The sequence below is a fragment of the Perna viridis genome, chromosome 5 (genome assembly GCF_037379345.1).
Source record: "Perna viridis isolate PV_CMFRI_1.1 ecotype Kerala chromosome 5, ASM3737934v1, whole genome shotgun sequence".
NCBI lineage: Eukaryota > Metazoa > Mollusca > Bivalvia > Mytilida > Mytilidae > Perna > Perna viridis.
This window is the reverse complement of record NC_142449.1, coordinates 20909111-20934607: the sequence shown is the minus strand read 5'-3', so window position 1 is coordinate 20934607 and position 25497 is coordinate 20909111. Positions and strand designations below refer to the sequence as shown.

At 32.3% G+C, this 25497-nt stretch overlaps 1 protein-coding gene across 1 annotated transcript; it reads right to left on the bottom strand.

Moving 5' to 3' along the window:
* Positions 1 to 605: 605 nt before the first annotated feature.
* Positions 606 to 24585, bottom strand: LOC148616461 (putative ATP-dependent RNA helicase DDX27). Its single transcript, XM_088583519.1, has 21 exons — positions 24447 to 24585; positions 22541 to 22621; positions 21563 to 21679; positions 19992 to 20076; positions 19451 to 19515; positions 18983 to 19075; positions 17444 to 17549; positions 16937 to 17110; positions 15740 to 15890; positions 14851 to 14950; positions 13981 to 14122; positions 12934 to 13070; positions 10852 to 10950; positions 8418 to 8500; positions 7945 to 8039; positions 6935 to 7132; positions 5546 to 5619; positions 4717 to 4825; positions 4347 to 4449; positions 2451 to 2510; positions 606 to 706 (listed from the first exon to the last, which is right to left on the bottom strand). Exons 1-21 carry the CDS (start codon positions 24528 to 24530, stop codon positions 697 to 699), a joined length of 2166 nt encoding a protein of 721 aa, XP_088439645.1. The 5' UTR covers positions 24531 to 24585; the 3' UTR covers positions 606 to 696.
* Positions 24586 to 25497: the final 912 nt, after the last annotated feature.

Genomic DNA, 25497 nt, shown 5'->3' with positions numbered 1-25497 from the left:
TATTGAGTTATAGTCTGAACAAAGTTCCACAACTGGAAACATAAAATCAGAGGCTTTTCAGCAATCATAAGAGAGCTTATGTCAATAAATGTTTTTTTTAACCCAAGTGAAATGACAATGGCTGGAATGTTTTGGAGTTATTATTCAAAAATGGCAAAATCCCTCTTTTCATGGCTCGTTTCATATTTAGAAAGATATGATATCAGTAGGTACTAAAAATCCATAAGAAGTGTAAACAATTTTCCCAAGTTTCATGAAAACTTCCTGATTAGTTTTCGAGGTAAAACATGTACTATGTAAAAACAGATAATAGCCCCATCTTCATATGAATATATTCCCATAAAATGAAAGTTAATTCGAAACAAAAAGGAGCTCACATCATAAGAAGTACACGATTCTAAAAAAATTCATAGAAATTGCTGGAAGCCCTTTTGTGTTGTAGTCTTTCTTTTGTGGTATGAAACCTACCCAGGTTTACTCAAGATCTTCATTGGAACCAAATGTATATGACATAAGACATGACCAACAACAACATCACAATACAATAACATATGACCTCCAAATATCTCAAGCAACAAATAAAATGTTTTACAGAAATAGCACAGTGGTGAATAAATGATTTATTGTACAAATGAATAACAACCAACAAAGGTTTATTGCATCTCTCCACAGGTATCTCCATAATGAAAACTATTGTCATCTTTTCCTGAAAACAAACATCAATAGTTAAAATAAAGCAGACAAATGATAAATATACAGCCTTGCAGAATTAAGGAGGTAGACCTGGGGTAAGGGGCACAACTGTTGAAATCAGTGGTATGTTTGAATCATATTCAATATCACCTAAGCCTTTCAAGCTTTCAGTTGAAAAAGAATGAAATCAATCCAAGTTAATTTGATGCTTACATGAGATTGATATAAAGAACATGAAGGTACGAGAACACAATTAATTCCCCTTGGTTTTCGTTGTATACGAAAATAGTTCCAACTTTGGTAGTAGGTACCTTCCACATTTTTTCATATTTTTACTGGAAACTTATTTGCTGAAGTTTTGCCTCTAATTGGCAGAAAAAAGGTTAAAATTACATGGGATATTTTTTCATTAATCAATTCTGACTAAAAGTTGTAATTTGGTTCAGTGGAAGAAGGTTAAAATTTAGGACTTTAACTCAGTTCATTTGTCATGTTTACCCTACCTCCGGGTCATATGTATTAATTTCAGAAAATGATGGTAAAATTTTCTACAATTTATATATAAAATCCTGTTTGTATATATCTTTAGGCCAGAGAAGTTTTATTCAGTTTGCGCAGGTGGAATTTTTTTAATCTGCTCTAATGTGTATACTGAAATGCAATTGAAAATTAATTGTGGTCTCCAGCCTGAATACAAACATTCCTATGATTTGTGTCCATTACCTTAGGTCCACCTCCTTAAGTTTCAAGTAACTAAAATTGTTACAAACAGATTGAGAATCAAACATGAAAATCTTAATATACTCTGGAATCTTAGTAAAAAAAAAGAATGGGTGAAACCTTTTTTTCCTGGTCCAATAATCCATTATCATGACAACCCATTAGTCTAAAGTCCCTATAATTTGACCATTGTTTCCACACATGTTAATTGTAATTTTCTATAATGTGTATTTTTTTTTATCTTTTTTTAAATTTAAAAGCAGTTTAGGGGCCATTTTTTTTTGTAAAATGAAAAATGAATAGATATTTTGTAAGTACCATCAACGTTCAGTCGTTAAAATCAATGTGTTGTTTAGAAGAACAAATAGAATATGAATCAATAACCAATGTGTCTTGTCCATACGCATGTTTTTTTTTTATTGGATTACAGATATTGCTATAAAAGGGAAAAATGAAAAGTTGGGCTCATAGACAGGTAGTGGATGGCTAAACTTGTAAAGACACCTTTTTTGTCTTTTCAATTTCAAATGATATAAATTTCCTTACATCAGTTAATTATTTTTATGCATATGTATTACATCCTACAAATGCAAGAGCTGATGTAATATTCCCACAAATGAAAGTGCTGATAGAATGTTACCACAAATGAATGAGATGATGGAATGTTACCACAAATGAATGAGCTGATGGAATGTTAGCACAAATAAATGAGATGATGGAATGTTACCACAAATGAATGAGCTGATGGCATGTTAGCACAAATAAATGAGCTGATGGAATGTTACCATAAATAAATGAGCTGATGGAACGTTTCCACAAATGAATGATCTGATGGAATGTTACCACAGATGAATGAGATGATGGAATGTTACCACAAATGAATGAGCTGATGGAACGTTTCCACGAATGATCTGATGGAATGTTACCATAAATAAATGAGCTGATGGAATGTTACCACAAACAAATGAGCTGATGGAATGTTGCCACAAATGAATGCAGTGATTGTTCATGTCATAGAATCATTTGAACAGACTTACTGTTTCCTTTTGAGTTTCTTCACTGGCAATCCAAGTTCTTTCCTCTCTTGATATGATGGGCTAAAAGAACAAAACATATTTTTATTCATGAGTAATATTTCCACCTACAAAAAAATTGCATATTTCATATTGAGTAGAGAAAACTTAAGTTGAAAATCTGATGTAGTTTACCATAACGTGAACAAATTTTATCTCATATATTACACTAAAAACCACTCAGATCATATTTTTTTCTCTTTTAAAGGTAATAACTTTAAAGTAGACAAGAGGCTCCCAAGAGCCTGAATTGCTCACCTTGTTGAATTTACCCTTTCAAGGGCAATAAATTAAACAAGAAGTTGTCCAACAATTTTGACTCAAGAAAACTTTGATAGGACTTATCATAAAGATCATTTCAGCAAATAAAAGTCTAAATCTATCATAGTTTCTCAAGGCATTGGCTGAAAACTGTAAAAAAAACAACCTGTCATTTTCCCCTGTCAACAGCAATAACTCTTATAAGAAGACATCTGACAACTTTTATGCCTAAAGACTTTTGTAGTCCAAAAAATATTGTTTCAGCTATTGAAAGAATTTGGCTAAACCAAATGTTTTTGGAGATATATGTGAAAAACTACCGTTTGACCCCTATGTTGTATTTTTAGTAACAGTGGCCATGTTTTTTGCCAGATTAAAAAAACCCACTTCAGTTCTATGCAGGATACCCCACGGAACACTCGTACCTAGTTTTGTTTCAATTGGTAAAATAGTGTCAGAGGCAGACGCGTAGCTGAGGCCAAATTGAAGTGTAGGCAAAGTTATGGCAGGGGGTCCAGGGGGGCGAAGCTTCGCGGAGATAGCATTTTAGAGCATTATTTATGCCTCTCCTGGATGTATTTTATCTAAAAAAAAAAAAAAAAAAAAAATTGGCAAAATTAAGTGCAGGCAAAAGCTTTTTTGCCTAATGGCAGCTACGCGCCTGAGAGGAGAAGATTTTTGAAAGAAACAACATTAAAAATAACAAAAAACGTTGAAAAAGGGCAATAACTCCAACATGGCTTAATAGATCAAAATGAAAATTTGACTGCAAATAGATCTCATCATGCTGAACACTTTTACCCATCTCAGAATTTAGCTAAACCTAATGGTTTTGGATATATATGGGAAAAACTGCTGTCTGACCCCTTTGTTCTATTTTTAGTAATGGCTGCCATGTTTTTCGACGGACCAAAATCACCCACCACAGGTCTGAGCACGATACCCCAAGAAACATTCAACCTAAGTTTGGTTCCAATTGGTCAAGTAGTTTCAGAGGAGAAGAGTTTTGAAAAATTGTTAACGACGACGGACGCCAAGTGATGGCAATAGCTCACATGGCCTTTGGCCAGGTGAGCTAAAAATAGGCTATCATGAAGATGCATTCGGTTAGTGGAGTCCGAGTTGCTCATTTTCTTTTGTTACTTTGTATGTATGATTTTAGTTACTTTACGTTCTTTGTTGTGAATGTCTATTTTCAATGTCTGGTCTTTGTCCCTGGATTACATTCTTCTGATTACCGCTATAACCTTGGTTCCCTTGATTACTCTTACATTCATAATGATTTATATCATAAAAAAGTCAACTTGGTCTAATTTTCTTTTACATGAATATTAGTAACAGGGCCAGTTCATGTGTAAGACTATAGATCTGATAATGATAGTATATCATGTAAAGTAATTCAGATGGAAAACGTTAATTCCCATGACTGTTTTTTTTCTATGGTTAAGTCTGACATAACTCAAGAAAGTTATTCATAGATACTTTTTGGTTTGTAGATTTGAAAAAAGGTCATGGAATGTATTCCTACCAATGGCAAATGAGAAATCCAAATACACTAACCGGTATTGTTTCTAGTTATTAGAATAAATAAACACATACCCTGCCCTAAATTTCTTCAGAGCTGTTTTCCCTGTACTAGTTAACTCCACATCAAATGTTGATTTCTTCTTCTTTGCTTTCTTCTTGTTTTGTTTTGTATTATCTATAAAGAAAGTTATATAATATGTTCACTATTAGTGTTTCCCTACAAAACTAAAAATATGGTGAGCAAAGCACATGAAAGGTGACACCAACTCCTCTTCCTAAGACTTTTTATCAGGTTATAGGCCCCTAGTGAGCATGCTCATCAACTAACCCAACGTTAGCACAAAAGGGTCTATTGTATGGAATTAAGGCGAGATCAACTCTATTCCGTGACTTTAACTTTATTATTTGCTGTAATATAAAGAATAATATGATTTGTACATACCATTTTCAGATTCAAAAGCCCTCATTTTTTTAGGTTTCCTTTCTCTCTTGGCTACTCTAGCTGCATACAACTGTGCTTTAGTCATCTCATTTCTCACTCTGTCTTCTGCCTAATAAGGTACAATGAGTTTGATAACATTCAGATAATACTTTTTACATGTGCACTGTTGTTAACTTGAATGTCCACCTTACATTTCAGAGGAAAATGGATCCACAGTGACTCTATGATTAAGTGACCTTACAATCAACAATTTTGAAAACACAAATTTTCACTCTTTACTACACAGATAAGTCATGGATCCAGTGACTGCAGAAAGGAAGATCATACCTATTCCATGGAGGATTCTTTTCTGTCATCTTGCAAAATCATACAGATATTCAAATTTTCAATAATCTAATAGTGTTTGAAATGATGGAAATAATTGGCAGGAAAAATGGAATTTTAGGTTTTTCTATATACCAGTGTTTTTAATATTTTGCAAAATAGTGAAAATTTCTTACAGAATCCATATAAAATGTTAAATTGCCTATATTTCGGCCCAATTATGTCAAAATGAAGTTTAGTGACCTATATTCTTTACATTGAAATTCTGAAGTATGTTCATTCAAGATCATCTTGGAGAAAGACTAGGAAAATCTATATACTAGAAATATTAAGTATATTTTGAATCATTTCATTAAAAAAATTTGAAAATCTGTTTTCTGTACTGTACATGATTTAAGTGTAATTCAAATACCAAAATTATTTTGGTTTTTAAGCAAATTAGGAAAGCTGTAAGATTATACATGTACTAAAATGATTCTTGTTTTGGATATTTATGAAATCTTACTGTTAACACTGTCTTTTCTTGTTTCTTTTTCTTCTTTTTACTAGGTAAATTATATTCTCCAAGTCTCTGTGCAGCTGAAAGAAATCAATACATGAACTATAACAAAAATAATCTCAGCAATGATCACCTTACACTTTAATGCCATTGGTGTTACAACTCTAAAATTCTAAAGAAGGAGATCTTCCTCTCACAATTTTCTCAAAGCAGGAGATTTGCTAAGGTTTTGTTTTTGCAACATGTTTTATGTTTAGCAAAAGATCTTATTTGAACTTTAATCTCAATTCACTGTGACATTTTCTCATGATCTCTCCTACCCTGATGATGACACAATCTTTCCTTATATTACAATGAGAGTAATAGTCTTTATCACAGGTTCTAGATCACTTAAATATGTTTTGACAAAAATTAAAAGTTATTTACTAACACTTAAAACCAAATAGTCAATCAGACAAAAATGACAAATGTGACAATCTCTCTCTTTGACAAGGGCACTCAAGCCAGAGATTGTTGACTTTTTTAATGCAATATTGGCTTCCTCCTCCTCTACACCATTTCCTTTCCTCCCATTTACTGTTTTTCATACTGTACATTAAACCATTATTAAATTAATACTGTTTATATCACATTAAAATTAAAGAAACAAATATTCAAAATGTCTAATGAGTACACGAAAAAGTCATTAATACTTTCTCTCCAGTAGAGGTCAATTCTATGTACATGTATGTTCAGGATTTCCCTACCTGCACCACTTTTGTGCTTTACAATGCCTGCCTACCCTAAGGTTTTATCAACATTCTCGGATAAGCTCCGTTAAAAACAACTTATGCCTTATATAGAAATCAGGTAAAAAAATCAATGCAAAAATTTTCATAACAACCAACCCTAATTTTCACAAGTATGAAACCTAACAACACATATTTTTACTTTTTGGCCTATAGTGCTGTACCATACAAACATCTACTTGTACAAGGTAAGTTGGTCAAAATCCTATTTTTTGGTTTCTGGTTGGATTGTTGTCTTTTTTTCACACTTTCTCATTTCAAGTTTATATTTTGATGCTGATTCCAGAATGATCAAAGTTTGAGGACTTGCAGTTTTTTTTTCTCATGTCTATTGCAAGGTTTTTGGAAGAAGCCAAATTCTATTATCAGTGCATCCTTTTTGTTTTCATACTATAAAAGCCAAAAACAAAATAATTTTTATCATAAATTGGTTACATCATAGATCATTTAAAACTGACATTTGCATGTCCAAATAGAAAATTACAATCAGTCAGTGACAGTTTATCTTATGTAAATTATACAGATAATGCATTTTGATTGCTCAAATAAAAAAGTTTTAGTGTAAACAATATTTCCTGACACCCTGAAAGATAATTGAATCTGGTACCTTTTTCCTGCATTCTTTCTTTATGAGTCTGGAACCATTCCCTTTTAGGGTCTTGCTCTTTGTTTTCCAATAAATTATTAGCTTTGTTGATCTGGTTTTCGGTTGCCCTCAGCTCTTTTTCTTCTCTCTCTGTCTGTTCTATGTCTTTCACATCTGGTTCAAGACTGCTTATTTTATCTCTATACTTAGCTATCACCTCTAAAAGAAAAAAAATTTCAATGCATTCTTGAAGCCCCACTGGTAACTTGAGGCTCCAGGGAACCTAATTAGATAAACCCTCAATAAGGGATCTTAATATTGCCAAATCAGTCACATGGATTATTTCTTAAGTCTAACAAGACTGCTACACTTAGCCACATGTTCACCACTGCTGATAAGATTTGTGGATGCCAAAGTTCCAAAACTCTTTCAATATTTTTTTCATCAAAGTGGTGGTGTAGTATACACATCTACACTACATGACAATAAACTCTAATACATATAGAAGTAAATCTGCTTGTAGTTTCTGAGAATATGGTTTTCTACTGTTAATAATTATTGACTAGTACACCAACAGTCAGAAATGGGACACATTTTTATTGCTGATTTATCCCTATCTATTTATAAAGCAAGATGAAATTTCCCAAAAAAATGAGGGGATTGAAACTGGTGCTATTTGAATTGTCTGTTAATTACAAATAACATTCATGGGAAAACAAGCTACTTAATGTAATCCAAGTAAGTAATGTACAATGTATAAGTCTACACTAGTAAACACCTTTATGACTTTATTGGTTATGACAGGTATCATTGTACATGTATATAGGAGAATACCGAATGTATTTATTTCCTGTTTTTCTGGGAAATGTCATTTTTGCAGCAGACAAACAGTTCAATGAATAAGAATAAGACAAAGATGGATAACTCTATTTTATCTTCATAAATATATCATGTGATTTAATTGTCATGTTCCAATTTTGATCGTGAAAATTAAATCACTGCAAAAATAGCTACTTATACATTAGACAGACCTTGAGGTATAACTCTAGTTTTAAGTGGTGTTTTAGCATTCTTTACAACTTCCTTTAACATTTTTCTCTCTTGTTCCCCTACTAATGTCACTGACCTAAAATGTAATAGATGAAAACTATTTACAGTTCTTTTGATTCAGAAAGTTTAATGCAGAAGTTCAAGATTAAAAAAAAAAGTTAAGTGGTATATGTAGTGGACCTGTAGAATTTGACACTACAGAACTAAAGTCACTATATAAACTAGAAAAGGATATTTCCACTCAACCCAGTAAACATATGATTACATAATAAACGAAGTTGTTAAGTTGTTTCGTGTCACCACGCACAAATATTATAAAGAATACAACATTTAACTTATACCCATAATGGCAGGTATTATCACAAATATTATACTGGAAGTAAAACCATCACATAAAGTTGTCATACATATTCGATCAATACTTTGGCCCATATAAGAGTGTGACATTACTGACCTTCCTTTTTTGCCTGCTCTAGCAGTTCTACCAACTCTATGTACATAATGCTTCAAAGTGTTTGGCATTGTAAAATTTATCACCTGTAAAACAAAAACATAATATCAATTTTTAGCTTTAACATAGGAATCATTCAAAAATGGTTATGGATAGATAAAGAAAGCTACTCATGCCCTTACTTCAAACAGGAAACATGTTTATTCATTTGCATATCAGAAATGCAAACAAGTTTAGGATTTGTACAGAATAATTTTCGATTTTTGATTTACATGTATCAGTTATCTGACAATTTCTGATACTTGCTGTAACAAAGATTAAAGATTTTTTTTTATAACAGAAAATGATTAACCCATCTTTAAAGTATTATATCCTTTAAATAGCCAAAATTGTTAACACAATAAGAAAGACTTGTGCTGTAATTTTCAATACCTTCCTTGAGACATCAATCAATATAAAAATAACACAACTGTTCATAGACAATACAGTAAGTCATACCAAAATCATAATTCTGTTATTTATGTGCTATCTTCTGCCTGTTCTTTTTCCAAAATAAAAAAAAAAAGAGATAACCCCCCATTTCAATTGAACTTTTAAGGGATAACTGTTACATTTTTGCAGTCTACAAAGAAATAAGAGTAAATCATGTGGTGCATGCTAAATAACCAGCATAGCAGGTTATTTTAAAGTGTGCACCACAGGCATCAAGGTCATTTCAAATAAACCTAAAAAATTCCATAGAAGTCATTACTTATAATTTGATTTAAGTGCTGTATTTTCTGGACTGTAAGTCGATACTTTTTCAGTAAAGTGTCAGCCTCAACTTATATTCATATTTTTCAAGAAAAAATGTTCATCTATAATGCATTTCATTAGATTTGTTTAGTTCACTTTATATTGATTTCATTAAAAATTTTGTGTAAACTGCAATCAACGAAAGCCGTCACTCAAACAGTCAAACCGGCCATTGAACTCGAAAATTATTGATCAGAGCCGCTATCCTTAATAAATGAGTAAGACGATGTCAATCAAAACTTTGAAACCGCTAAAATATAAAAAAAAAAACTCTAGAAGATATGTCAATGTAACTTTTTTTTACTGGAAAGACATTATGGAGCGTTTCGGAAATTATTAATCCTTTAGTATGCAAATTTATGCCAATTTACAGTATATCACATGTAACACATTTGCACATTGCTCAAATTATTATCAGTTAAGGTGGCTAATTGCATCCAAATTCACAGGTAACAATTTTTTTATAGTATTTCGAAATACCAGGTAATACCGTATATTAATTACCGCTTATAATTATGACCGATTAATCAAACTACTTTCCCGGCAATTTCACACATGGGTGCCCACATTTGTCATGTTTACAATTTTGTTCACCTGATGATCTAAGGCTTCAGAGCAATTGACATGTAATTCAATAAAAATAATTGAACTCACCGACAAAGTACACTTTAACAAATGTACAAATATCAATCTAATTCTGAAACAGTATACAAAGTAACATCGCTAGAATAATATGTTGTTAAAAACAAACTGCTCAACTCGGATCTCCACTGACACCTACGTCTGCGATATAAATGCACATGTCTGATCCTCGACTTACCTGGCAAATTGGACTTATAATTTATGTTTTTTTTTTAATTGATTTTGGTCAAAATTAGGTAAACTTGTATCCCACATCGACTTATAGTCCGGTAAATACGGTACCACATTCAACAAGATCATTAAAAAATTTTGATGACGTTACAGTCATTACAAAATTTGATATATGAGATGATAAACAAAATTTTTTATCTAACCAGAAACCATGTTACTACTATAATTAAATCATAAATGAAAACCCTTCAGTTGAATTATCTCCATTTGCAGGCATCAGACAATCATTATATTTTTCATATGACATGAAAATATAATAATTGTGGTGCCTAACCTTCTTGTAGAACATCTAAATATTAAGTACATAAAGGTGTTGCACTTTTTATCAAGTAAAACCCTTAAAGTGGGTCCCCTTTGGAATAGTTTGATAACTAGAAATAACTGTGAGCAAGCTTACAAGGAGAGTAACCCACACTTCAGATGGAGTTAAATGTAAAGCCCTGAAGTCAAAATCTATTTCAATTCCAAACCTTCCAAGAAAATTCAATAAAATATTCTTCAGCTGTTTAGGTTACAAAAAATACTGATCATATATATTGCAAATTTTGATATGCTGTACACTTGCTTTAAGGAGTAACTTCTCATCAATAGCATAAGCATCAAATATATAAGAAGATCTAAATCCAAAAATTAATTGTATACAAGAAGTACTCAAAACCTAAACTACTGAAACTGGAAGCCAAATTAAAGGAGGTGATACACTTAAACAACTTTACATGTAAAACCCTTAAGTTGGATTAACCTAGAGTAACTGTTGTACGATACTTACAGTTTTTACTCCCTCAATATCAAGACCTCTGGCAGCCAAGTCTGTTGCTAATAATACATCTAATGCTCCCTCCTTAAACAATTTCAGAGCCTCTAATCTCTGTTGGAAGGAAACAAAACTGTTTTAAAGTTAACAACAAAAGAGAAAATATACAATTTACGATAAGGTCCAGTCAAAATTTATTTATGGAAATAATTAACTTGAGGCTGTCAAACAGACAGCAAAACAGGATTTCCCACACCAAAATTAGGACTATGAAAGATTAACTGCAGAAAAAAAGTTTTATTGGGTGCTCTTGTGAAGAGACATGTACATTTCCTAATGCAAAAAAGAAATCTGAAAACAAATGAAAGAATGATATTTTTGTCATATAATGTAGATACAGGTGCATTTGTTGTTATTCCCGATATCTGTTCTTTAATTAGAAATGGCATTAAAATAAATCTTTAAAACAAGAGTAACATTTTATCCATTCAGAAAATATGCAAGTTGCAACTTAAAAATGACAATAGTGAAAGTCACTTATTTTATCACAAAAATGGTGGAAACGACAAAAGCCACATTTATGAAAATTGAACTTGACCTTCATTTAGTCACATGAAACAATACAATGCAAAGGCACATATAAAAAGAATCTGCTTCATTCAAGTTATTGTACTGACAGTGTTAAAAGTCCCTATCATCACCACAAAAAATGGCTACAACTTGGAAACAACAAATGCAATATTTGTAAAAATCAAACTTGACCTTAATTTTGTCAGACGAAATAATATATCAATTTTGAAAGGAAACTGGCAAACAGTTTGAAAGTTATATTGCAAGAACAATCTTTAGCAGCTGCCCTACCAATAAATACATCTCAAGTAACATCACCATATGACATCATAAACAATGAAATCAGGAGTGTTTCAGTAAGGAAGGGTGAGTTGGAAAGCTAGTGTTGTACAAATTAAGTCTGCCCAAACAAGGAATGTTTCAGTAAGGAAGGGTGAGTTGGAAGGCTAGTGTTGTATAAATTAAGTCTGCCCAAACAAGGAATGTTTCAGTAAGGAAGGGTGTGTTGGAAGGCTAGTGTTGTATAAATTAAGTCTGCCCAAACAAGGAATGTTTCAGTAAGGAAGGTTGTGTTGGAAGGCTAGTGTTGTACAAATTAAGTCTGCCCAAACAAGGAATGTTTCAGTAAGATAGGTTGTGTTGGAAGGCTAGTGTTGTACAAATTAAGTCTGCCCTAACAAGGAATGTTTCAGTAAGGAAGGGTGAGTTGGAAGGCTAGTGTTGTACAAATTAAGTCTGCCCAAAAAAAGAATGTTTCAGCAAGGAAGGGTGTGTTGGAAGGCTAGTGTTGTATAAATTAAGTCTGCCCAAACAAGGAATGTTTCAGTAAGGAAGGTTGTGTTGGAAGGCTAGTGTTGTACAAATTAAGTCTGCCCAAAAAAAGAATGTTTCAGCAAGGAAGGGTGTATTGGAAGGCTAATGTTATATAAATTAAGTCTGCCCAAACAAGGAATGTTTTAGTAAGGAAGGGTGTGTTGGAACGCTAGTGTTGTATAAATTAAGTCTGACCAAACCACATTTTATTTTCTTTCTATTCATCTTACCATCAGAGAAATGTGATTAGGGGCTAAAACTACAAGTACTTTGTTGAGGGAAATACCATCTTATTTCTTTCCCCTTAGAATCTCTTTTTTAAGGATTTCTTCCTAGGCTATATTATATCATATTTGTTACAGTATAGTGTTGAACACAACAACTTTTGTTCTTATGTCCTTACGAAGAATTTGATCAGACAAACTATAAATACAGTATGAACAAACTGTTGGTTTTAAGCTAGGCCATCAATTCAAAAGATACCACAAGACTACAGGATTTTTCACCATTCATTCCTCACATCAAAGGCTGCTAAACCCAAAAATCTATTATCTCTCTCACCTATTATAAAATTTTTGCAAAAAAAGCAATTGCATAATGGCAATATCTAATAACAGTTTCTAGAAGTTTAGGACACAAAGGTGTGAAACATGAATTGACCGATGGCTAACAAACAGACAAACATCCCAATTAATATAAATATATAGTAAGTACCTGAGCTTGAGACAAGTTTCCATGAAGTTCTCCAACATTGACTCCAAGTAAACCCAACACAATATGCATTCTGTGTGCTTGTTTCTTTGTTTGTATGAATACAATACAGTGGTCTCTAAATGTTCTGGCTACAAGACCTACAACATTATATAAATGCTTGGCATATATTGGCAATAGGATATTCAGCAATTTTCTATTAAAATATGAATGTTTATTTTGCCTTTTCTTAAATGATGGAAACCTAAACAATTCTCCATTAGTGTAAAAAATTTATCACTACTTTGAGTTTGCTAATACCTGATCATCACTGCATTATGTTTGTCTGCATGAATAAATTATGTACTTATTTTCAATCATAAATAACAATAGAAACTACAAATAAATGTGTACTGTGTGGATGCCCCTGCTCACCTCCCATGAACCCACATTGACAAACCATTGCCAATTAAGGAATGTTTCTAGTTTTTGAATAGGTAATATAAAAAATGCTGAGTAAACTGGCCGAAACTAGGTTATTGACTATAACCTGTTCAAAATTATTAACATTCCTTATAATTTAATATTGTAATGGAAGACAGTCCAAACATTAATAAATGATTCTTGATTCAAACATTATTATATACATGTAAGATCATTTGAATTGGGGAGTGTGGAACAATCAACGTTAATGACGTTATCGTCATACAAAATAACCTGGTATCCTCAAAGAGAACCAAGCAATGAGAAAGCTTGTTTCAAATCAAACTAAATTATTCAACTCAAATAAAGAGGCAGAGATAAAAAACAAAAGTATTAATTCTGGAACAAACATACTATGACATTGGGCCATGGCCTATTTCTCTGACACCACACCATAATAAAAATAGTAAAAAAAAAAAACAGCAACAAAAAAAACAAGTTATTCCTATTTGTTAAGTATGTCTTTTCATTAAGGTGCAACTAATATGAGAAAATACGTTTTAAAATAATGAGACAATTTAATAGATCTTAATACCCTTTTCATTTAAATTTAAACCTAAACCTGTATTGATTCTGCTCAAACCATACCAGCAACTATAGCCTCTCTATCTCCCTCTCTGTTGGGTCGTATTCGTACAAACTCCTGTCGTAACCCTAATGCTGTGTCAGTACTCTGGTTTATAAATACTCTTACTGGGTTCTTAAGAGATACTGCTGCGAGATCTTTTACCTATCAAAACATTCTATTGATTAGAAATGTGTCACCAACAAACTTTATTGATAAAACTTCTGGCTAAATTGACTCATTTTTTTTGTGTTTCTACATAAATGATTCCATGGAGCCTGGACAACTGATTTTGTCTCACATTATGCTTAAAATGAACCAATATGATCAATTTTGTTACATGTAGCCATAAGTCCCTTGATGCGTGTGAAATAGTGAATGATATGAATGACCTTTTCAAATTGAAGTTCATTAAATTGACCTTTCCTCACTTTAACTTCAAAATTATTAAACTTCTTTCACATTTTCTGCTGATTTACACTGCATTATTTTGAAAAAAACTTAATTTAGCTGATATCAGTTTTTGTGGCTGAGTGTAATAGTTTGTAGGAGTTTTCAAAATATAGGTTTTATTCAAAATCTAATTCTTTAATATAAAACAGAAACCAAAAGGCTAAACACAAAAAAATAAATCAAAATAATTTGAGCCAAATAAGAAATAATTAATCCACAGAATAAAAGTCAAATAAAAATAAATATCAATTTCACTAGTTTAAGAGAAATTTTTGTGAGTTTTCTACAGTTCCAATCACAGTTTTGAGGCTTTACAACAATAGCTAAAAAGGAAGTTACAGAATTTGAAAAAAAAAGGTTTTGAAACTGTAATACATATCCAATTTCCAAAATGTGAAACTAAGTGTACGATAAAATTTCTGTATTAAAATAAGGCAAACCTCTTCGGTCATGGTGGCTGAGAACAACATTGTCTGTCTTGTCTGTGAACATTGTCTGATGATTTCCTTCATCTGCTCAGCAAAATATTCATCCAACATTCTGTAAGAATTGAACACGTTTGATAATTGCATTAGTTAGGTGATGCAGTTCATAAATTGAGGGGTATTACCCAAATCATGATTGGAATGGCAGAAGGATGTCTGCCTAGGTGGTCTGGGGGCATGGTTAAGTATCCTGTTTAAAAAAAAACCAAAAAACGGACAACAAAAACCATTCATGCGGCCCAACTTACCTGCTGTAACACCCTTAACAAACAAGTACTATATTTAAAAATAAACAGCTGATGCATTTTCTTGCTTTGTCAATCTATTACAAAGAATACAGAAAATTCTATTCAGATTTTACTTGGTGAATTGTGTGATTACAGTGCTATGTTTCATATTTCAATAAATTATTTAATTGGTTCAATAAGTAAAACAATATATATGACAGTCAAAGAACTGTTATTGATTGAAAATATTCCAGTTATAAATGCCCCACTGGAGCCTTGAACATCACGGTTGTCATCACTTCTGACCAATGAAATGAGAGGTTGTAAGCTCCATCAATTATATTGCCATACATATGTGTTTAAGTATCATGGATGTCACATGAGGTCAAAGCTAACTCAATACCAACTACATTGGAAAAATAGGCTAAAAACTGCAATAATGGCTATTTTTGACCTTTCAGGACAGTAACTCCTATCAAATAGAATCTTAAGGGTATAAAACAGATCTAGCAGACCTTTAATTGAACTTTTCCTTCAAGAAATTGGCAGTATACAGTAAGTGATAATACTATGTATGAATTGTGTTGAATCATAATAAATACTAAAACAGCATTTACCTATCAGCTTCATCAAGCACCAATATTTCTATATTTCGGAGGGTAAAATTTGGAGAATTTTGTAAATGGTCAATCAATCTACCAGGGGTTGCTATAACAACATCAGGAGACAATCTCAATGCTGCTTCTTGAGCCTTTAAATCCAAACCACCTGAAACAGATTTACAAGTTTGTTAACAACTTAATAAATACTTCACGAGGCATGGTAAAATCACAAATGTTGAACCCTGAAAATTTGGGAAACTATACCAAAGTTTGTGACACATTTAGAAAGTGCTTAAATGGTGGATCACAGGTTAGCATTTTGATGGATGAGCTACCGAATAACTACATAAAATATTCAAGTAAATTAAGATAAGTCATAAGACTACTGTAAATGTATTAATTTTCGCTATTTTCGTGGTTGACTAAAGAACATGAAAATTAGTATTCATGAAAATATATTCTAATTAGTAAGTCTTTTGACCGTTGTATTATGGTATCCACAATTTTGAATAGAACATCGTTTTATGTTAGGGTCGTATCATTCAATGCAATCAAGTATGAATTTACGCTAAGTCCATTATAAAAACATATATGGTAAATGCAATAGTGAGTAATAATTTCTAAATTCATAATCTTATTTACATAATGATTTGTATCAATGGCCATAGAGTACTTGTCACATCAAAGAATAGAAATCAACACTGTGCAAGCATTCTATTAACAAAAACAAAACATAAGTGTCAAACACACACTACAGGTAATCACTGATGAAAGGTTACTGTTAAATACACACGCTGATATCCCTAAATAAGAATACACTATTCGATTAAAATGGCCAGAAGAAACTATACATGTAGACTTGTCAATTTATGTCATATTAACGGCCGCTATATCTCAATTTATTGAAATATTAACTTATCTTAATTTATAGAAATATTAACGGGAAAATAATTGATCAAAATTGGAATCACATACTGCTGAGACTAATGAAAAACTTTATGTTTTCAACCTTGAAAACTGCTAACATTAATATCTGCAAACATGTTGACTTTTCAGAAAATTAGCTGCTGTGAAAATTAATACGTTTATAGTAATTGCATTTATCAGTTGAATCACCGAATCTGCAATTTTAGCCTTAAATTCCTAAGTGGTTGGGGCCAAATTCCTTTAGTGGTAAGATTTTTGGTAATACATTAAGCTACTAGTACATACCAACTGCCAGACAGCACTCTACATTGGTAAACTGACATAGTTGTCTAGCCACTGTGTGAACCTGTACAGCAAGTTCTCTCGTAGGCACAAGAACCAGAACTCTTGTCAGAGCCGAACTCTTAGGTCTGTACAGTAATCTTTCCAGTATAGGCAACATGAATGCAACAGTTTTACCTACATTAAAAAATAGTCAATTATTTAATGTCATCTGCTTCATTTCTAATAGAATCCATCGTCAGTCATTTATTACTATAGTAATTAATGTTGTTGAACTATCGATACAAAATGATTCAATTCTCAAACCTGAAAATAAATTCAAGCCTTTCCTTTAGTGGTATGCACCTTGTGATTAAACAAAATGTTTACAAACAATTATAACAGCATGATACCATTATACACTCAAAATTTGTTGTGGTCTTAAAAAAAATTCACCAGTACCTTTGCTGGTCAAATGCTATAAAATAGGTAGTGTCACTAACCATCTAGTGGTCAGCATAAGATACTGACCTGATCCAGTTACAGCACAAGCACAAAGGTCTCGTCCTATCAGAGCTATAGGTATTGTAGCTGCCTGAATTGGAGTAGGTTTGGCAAAATTCATACTACTTAATCCCTGAAATTCATGTTCACAATATTAATACTGGCACATGTACAACATACCGTATAGCGGGTAATTTTCGCAGCTGACAAATTTTGCGATATGTTTGATAAAGGGGGGTATTAATTTTCCGCAATCTTTAATTTTCGCATGTTCATAATTAGTTGGAAATAAATTTTGTACCCCAATATCTTCACTTGATATGCATGTAACTTAGCTAGCAAAATGTGTTTATCGTAGTTTTTATTGATGTAAAATATGTTAATGACCTGGAAGTTTTATAATTTTTTCAGCAAATGTGGAACAGATATGATAGAATATCCAGATTTTGCATGTATGCATTTTGTATTTGTACATTGTATTTGTTTTCTTCTTGATAAATTAGTCATAAAATATTTACAAGTTAATGAAGACATAATATTAAAACATGTTACATTTATTTATCACAACTACATTGTAGCAAGAACACGTTAAAATGCACAAATAAAATCTCCATTAACCCTCAATTCTGGCAGCACTAAATCCATTTCTGATGATGGCGTTGGAATTTTGGCACTGTCTAACAACTCCCTTGTTTGATCAAATAGCGGTCCATCAGGAATTGGATTCTTTTCTTTGCCTTTTGTCAAAAATTTCAACAAGGACATGTTGATTGTTCAACCACAAAAAATTTCTGATATTAAAGAGTACTACATGTATGAGATAGTTTTAAAAAGTGTTCACTTGTCGATAATCCAAAAGCCCTAAAGTTATAATTTATGAAATTGAGACACCAGGTACCGGGGGTAGATGAAAGATTTGGTCTATGGGAGATATCAGGACTCAAATTTGGCGATCTTTTATTTTCGTGATTCCCGGAACCTCACGAATACATGTATAGCGAAAATTAGAACCTAGCCAAAATTTCCCGCTATACGGTATTGTTAACAAATTAGGGAAAGAGATGCGGATGCACTCCACACTGAAACATTCATTTTACATAAAAAAACTAGTATAGATTGCATGAAAAATTTGTTTGTGTGTGTGAAACACAACATTCCTGCTACGCAAATAGATATCATGAGATGTAATCCATCTCTATGGACCTTTTCATAAAATAAACTCTATTGAAAATCCTATTGAAGATATAATAATTAGCAGACATATATGCCACAATGTATTTCCTGATAGGGTTTCAATGGCACATTGGAGCAGCCATAGTCACATCTGAGTCACCTGATACAGGAAGGGAATGGATGGTTTATCAAGGGACACCCTGTGGTATTGTTGGCAATTTTGAGTGGTCTCAGCCATTCCCTGCCTACACATCTGAGTCTTGTTTGATGAGGGAATTGAGGTCTGGCATAGTTGATCGAAATGTAAAATATTAAGGAGTACAGATGATGGATGTTGGAGATGCCCGTAAAAAGTATATGCGCTTGACCAATGCTACCATTTTTTATACTAACCTTCATAATAGGTCTTGAGATATTCATATCCTGGAATGTCACTTTCTCATCATAACTGTCTATCCTCTCAGAAAATTCTACCAATTCTTTCTCCTGTAAAATTTGAAAGATGCATGGGAGCCATATTGGCTGAAAGTTCTTTGAAGTAAGGGTGTTCTAAACACAGTGACTTTGGGATGCAGTTGCATAGGCAACACTGAGGATAAAAAAAGCTTCCTAACTGGTGTTAAAAAAACAGATTAAAAAACTCACTCAGTATTACACATGGTATACAATATTGACAGTTAAAATATCAGTGACATATAAAACAATCAACAGCTGAATGAATTGTCTGACAAACATGAAAGAAAGTTCAAATCTCTCTTTCACATAAAGTTTACTATTTTACATGCTCTAACATCTCGATAAACATTTGACTAGATTCATTATAGGTCCATTCAAATATCTTAAATGTACATGCACAATCACCTCTTCTTCCTCAATCTTCTTTTTGCCTTTTTTCTTTTTCTTCTTCTCCTTTGTTCGGATAGAATCTACAGTAAAACATGAACCACACTGATTAAAATTACAGCATAAAATACATTGTACTCAATAGCATTCAAACAACCCCAGTTAGACCATCATGAAACACTCTCTGCAACATAGGAAGGGGGCATAGTAGTGCTGGTAATGTTCCTTACAGAGGGAAGTGGGAGAATGTGGGTGCCGTGCCTTATCTTTGATGTGTTTAGTAAGCACCAAATCATTTTCATTCAATTTTTTCGTAAACAAATGTTTATGATTTCATGATATGCCTTCAAATCCTAGTGTTCCCTTTTCTGCCTTGGATTTCTCTGTCCTTTCTAACTTATAATCTTTGCTCTATGGTGTTCTATTTATGATACACAGGAATATAGAAAAAAAAACCTGTAGAAGATTTTCCAGTATTTTTATGATGGAAATGAAACAAGTTATCATCCATTTAAATTACTTGCCAAAGACCTCAAAGAATACTTCGAAAATAAATTACCCGCCATCATTTCTTCATCTGATGATTCCTCTTCTAATTCTTCTTCTGAATTCTCATTTGTCAATTCTTCATCTTCAAATGATTTCTAGAAAAATATTAACATTCTCATATTTACTGCTACATCCCTTAGTGAGCTAACAAGCATAATTTACAAATGATATTAGAATTACTAAAAAATGTGTGAAAAAACTTGTACAGTCGAACCTTGATGTGTCAAACTTGGATTAGTCGAAATCTCGAATAACTCAAACTAATTACAAGGTCCCACGTCGGAATTTATACTAACAGTGATATCGGATATTTTGATATTTTGAATTTTTTTTTTAAAATACAGACGAATTGTAATGGTATCTGACTATTTAATGAAACATCAAACAGATGCTAGTAAGAGTATTTCAATGACTACATTCGTTTCACTAGTGAATCTGAAATTTTATCGTAATATTGTAGAACACATGGTTTGACGATACTCCTGATTGTGAATCAAACAAAGCAGCATGTTATGAACTATGGCGTTTTTGATATAGAAAAAATAAAAAGGAAATTTCACTAAAACACTCGCTGCCATTCAGTATTTCAAACATGATATACATACAAAAAAAAAAAAAAATCTTCCGATATGAAATGCAAAATATTACGAAGTACCATGTAAAGTGAAGCACATGTACATGTACAAGCATAACAAATAATGTCAATACAAAACAATCATGGACCAAACTACTAATATTTCCGGTTTATCCTCGACCTCAAAATACTCGAACCTCAGATAACTCGAACATTTTTGCATGGTCCTTTCGACTTCGACTTAACAAGGTTCGACTGTATTTATTTCAAACTTGATACTAATCTTGATTTGATTTGTGGTTGTGATTTGACAAAATTCAGATCAGAAAGAGAGTGACCAAAGACTCTTACAATTTGCAGTTGACGTAAGAAATCAGCAATGCACATGTCTACAAAGTTGAATATAACGCTTATTTCTGACATCATTTTTGACCACTTTATACCTGAGTTATATAGTCAATGCAATGCTTATTTTTGTCCCTTTTTGGTTCCAAGTACTAAAGCTGTTGAGGTCATAAACCCCAAAACTATTACTGACATTCTTTTTTTGCGGTTTGGAACCCTGTTTTCATATTTTATCAAGATCTAATAACTATTACTCAAATCATCCCACATAAACCAAGTGTCTACAGAAAACAACAGTGCCACACCATTATATGAATCATTAAAATGTCATTCCTGCTGATCATTGAACATAAACATCTGGGGTTTCATTATTTTTTTTACAATGCAGGTACCTTTGGTTTTGTAGGAAGTACTTTTCATTATTTTGTTTAATAAAAATGTATGAAATTTTAAATTTCTGGAGGAACCTTTCAGTAGTTTAGAAAGGCAAAAGTACCTGGTACCGTCTCTTAATGAAAGGCCTGAAACATGTACATTTTGTGTGACCAATGATCATCCCTAAAACATATTCTCATTACTATTATACAAATTTCCTGTACACATTATTTACTTTCAAAATATATAGTATAATATGTAAGATAAGTTCATAAATAAATCCTTACATTATTTTTTCTTTTCTTCCTCACTTTAGCTATTTTCTCATCTAGTGTGGTAGCTTCCCTCTTTCTTTTAGCATATCTCAAGGCATGATCAAAACCAAAAACAGATTCTGGATCAAACTGAAAATCAAAAACAAAAAGTACTGACATGACTTACAATGTATGCAGCTTTGAAATCTAAGTACACCTTTTGAAAAGTGTAGTACTACTGTGGTAAAAATGTACTTATGACTGTTCTTCAACCTGCAAAATCTTATGATAACATTTCAAGCCTATGGAGTATACATTTCATAGTTGATCCATTACTAATGTACACGTGATTCTTCATGGTGTGAGGATCCTGTCAAATATATTCCATTTCTAAGAAATGCTGTAAAGTTCTGTGTTATTGAGCAACATTATATATTCCGTAAAATCTAACTTGGTATTTCAGCCATACCTCTAACTATGGAACTACTTTAACGGTATCTAAATACATTTAAGTATGCTTGTAAATTACAAAAGGTGCGAATTATTGATTCATGATGTTTACAATATTGATCTGAGATTTTTAAAAATGTTGATTTCATATTAGTGTTAAAACTAAGAAAAAATCTTACTTGTTTACCTTTGTTTTCTTTTTGTTATTTTTTATTTAAATATAAGAGAAGTTACAATTGTTGGTAAGAAGATTGCCATCATCACTACAGAAGTTCGTGCTTTGTCATCATGATTTGATTGGCCAGTTTCTGTCCTACAGATGCGACACGGTATCATCAGTTAAATTTCATATCTACAACCCAGACTTGACATTCACTTGTAATGTGACAGGTGCAATGGCAGAGCAAAATATACTTATCCTTTCAAGACAGCTGATGTCATTCCCACTTTTTTGTGAGAGTTCACACTGCAAGTGCCTTTTCACTTGTAACCTATAGTAATGGTATTGTAATTTATAGGGGTAGTTGATTAATAGTTATATAAATGAACATGAAATCATACCTGATCTGTGAAAGAAAAATTTTGATTGAAATCATTTAGCTTGGTTTTCTTCTTTTTCTTCACCTTCTGTGCTGCTGAACCCTAAAAGTACATGTACATACAGAAAATAAAGTCCATTACTAATGGAACAAAATTGCTAAGCATTGCAGAGCCTGTTTCAATGAAACATATATTGTATTTAACTTATGAGTTCAAAATCAAAGGAAACAATTACAAAAGGTAAGGTACCTTTTGTGTTCCTTGATTAACTACCGTAAACGTATTAAGTTTTGCGGATGCTAATTTTCGCTGATTCTGTCAAGTGAATATATTCACGGGTATCAATTTTTGTGTTTCACAAAATGATTATAGCTATGAAGTGTTAGTAAGTGATTTTGTGGGTACTATTTTTCGTGCTTTTATGTCCACTGCCAAAAAAAACAAAAATAAGAACACTGTTAAAATTAATACATATGTTTACAGTGTTTAATTTGATGACAACAAATAATGTATTTATGCATTTAGTGACTCCAACTGATTTACAATGAATACTTCATTACATCAGCAAAACAATGCTACAGCAATAACACAATATACATATATGACAAAGATGACAGAGAACAAACAATGTGTAGAATAATATGAATGAGTTTTATCTGAATATAATGAAAATATAAAATAAGCTTCAAATAATTGTTTTACAAGAAAATTGTTAATTGGCAGTTTCAGCTGGGATCATATTTTTGTGCATGATGGGGTCTGAAGTAACACTTTGTTTTGGTAAGGTCAAACAAAAGATAATTAAGCTGTTGTCACTAATAAAAAAAATCAGGAAAACTTACTGGATAATAGACTGCCACTTCAAAATAAAGTCACTCATTTATCAATTTAAATTTTAACTGTCACTTATTTGAAAATAATGCCACTAAACAATGCACAATGTAAACATAGTGAAGTATAATTTCTCCCCAATCACGACTCACTTCTCCCTATCACTACTGCAAGGGAGAAGTCACTTCTCCTTTTCACTGAATCCTAGATTATGCCTTGATTAAAGCATCTGTCCTTAGTGAGAAAAATTACCATAAACCTCAAACTTTTTGTATGGCACATCATTCTGAACCATATGATCTGTGTTTTGTAAACCAAGCTGAAAATCACATAAAAATTTCAGTTTGGAAGCTAATTTTCCTGTCCTTGAGAAAACTTGACAAACATGTTGTTTTAAAATTTTCATTTGGTCCCTAAGTTAAGCAAAACAAATACTGAAAATGTGTATCGTTCCATGTTCTTGGTCTAGCCAGAGCTTGTCCCATATCAAAAACATGGGATATGGCTTGAAAGTAGAAATTCTGAAAATTCAAAAGACAGTTATTTGTTGTTGCATGAACAACAGACAACAATATTGACATGTTTTCACTCTACAATGTATATGAAGTTGCACACTGATTTATTAGTTTGACAAAATTTCACAATATTTGACTCTGTGACTTAAATTTAATTTAGTTCAACATGTTAAATTTATAAAACTTCCTTTCTCATACCCCCAATTACCACAGAAAAAACCTATACATTTGTACATAATGTTAAATGTAGTTAGTATAAACGTTCACTACAATCCCAGTTTTAACTCGTAACAAGTTACATTACAAGTAACAAGACCCAATAAAGTAATAAATTTTGGTCTCCAACCCCGAACCAAATTCGGTGCGCAAAATCCTTTATTTTTGATATAGGAACAACTCTGACGTCCAACGGCCCCAGCTTGCCAGGCTAATCAGACGTTGAACGTCAGAACAATCTCGGACTGGCATTAACCATAACACGTGTTTGACAGACTTGTCAAAAGTTCTTTTACATGGCATCAAAAGAGATTTAAAATAAAACATCCGACATGGAAAAGGTACTAAAAATTCCGTAATAATACCTCTTCTTCGCTTGCTGAGCTTTCTTGAACAATATCTACAGAATCATCTTCACATATCGTACCAATCATACCCAATGCAGCCATATTTGTTTGATTTCGGGAGCTATTTGTTATGTGATGGATAGCACCCGAGAACTACGCATAGCTAAAAACCTAAAAAAAAATAAAAACGGAATTCATCTGAAACGAAATATAGGCTAAAAACCACTAATTCCACTTCCCATAGGCTTCTATGCTAATTTCACAATATTCAATGGCTTCTCTGGACTTTACCTTAACTTTAACCTGCAGATGACTATATATCAGCATGATTCTACATATGTCAGCTCACAATCCTCAGAATGGCATGTGGGGTTAGCAGACTTGCAGTGCAGTACTGGTCACCGGAAGTGAAGGGTCTATAAATAGCATGGGAAATCCCAGTGTTTTCACAAGATAGGGGTATATTTAAAAATCATTATGGAGATTAGGCTTCACATCACAAGAAGCAAAATGCACCTATAAAATGTACAGAAATGTTTTTCCTTTCAGAAACTCTTTAAATTTTTAAAATAAGATGAGAACTTTTTTCACAGCACTAAGAGGAACAGGGGTAATTTCTGCGTAGGACTATTTTTGCGTACTATCCAAATGCTCATTGGTTGAATTGGTGGTCTGTAACCTATAGAGCAATGGAAACAAATTAGAAGCTAGTAGCTGAAATACAAGTGCGATCAAAACAAAACCAAAAAACCAAAACAAAACAAAAAACAAAACAAAACAAAACAAAAAAAATTACGCACATAAAAACAAACACACGTATACAAATGAAAATAAAATAAAATAAATAAAATTTAAAAACAATAATAAGTAAATAAAGGTTACAGACCACCAATTCAACCAATGAGCATTTGGAACGTGCGCAAAAATAGTCCTACGCAGAAATTACCCCTGTTCCTCATAGTGCTGTGAAAAAAGTTCTCATCTTATTTAAAAATTTTAAACAGTTTCTGAAAGGAAAAACATTTCTGTACATTTTATAGGTGCATTTTGCTTCTTGTGATGTGAAGCC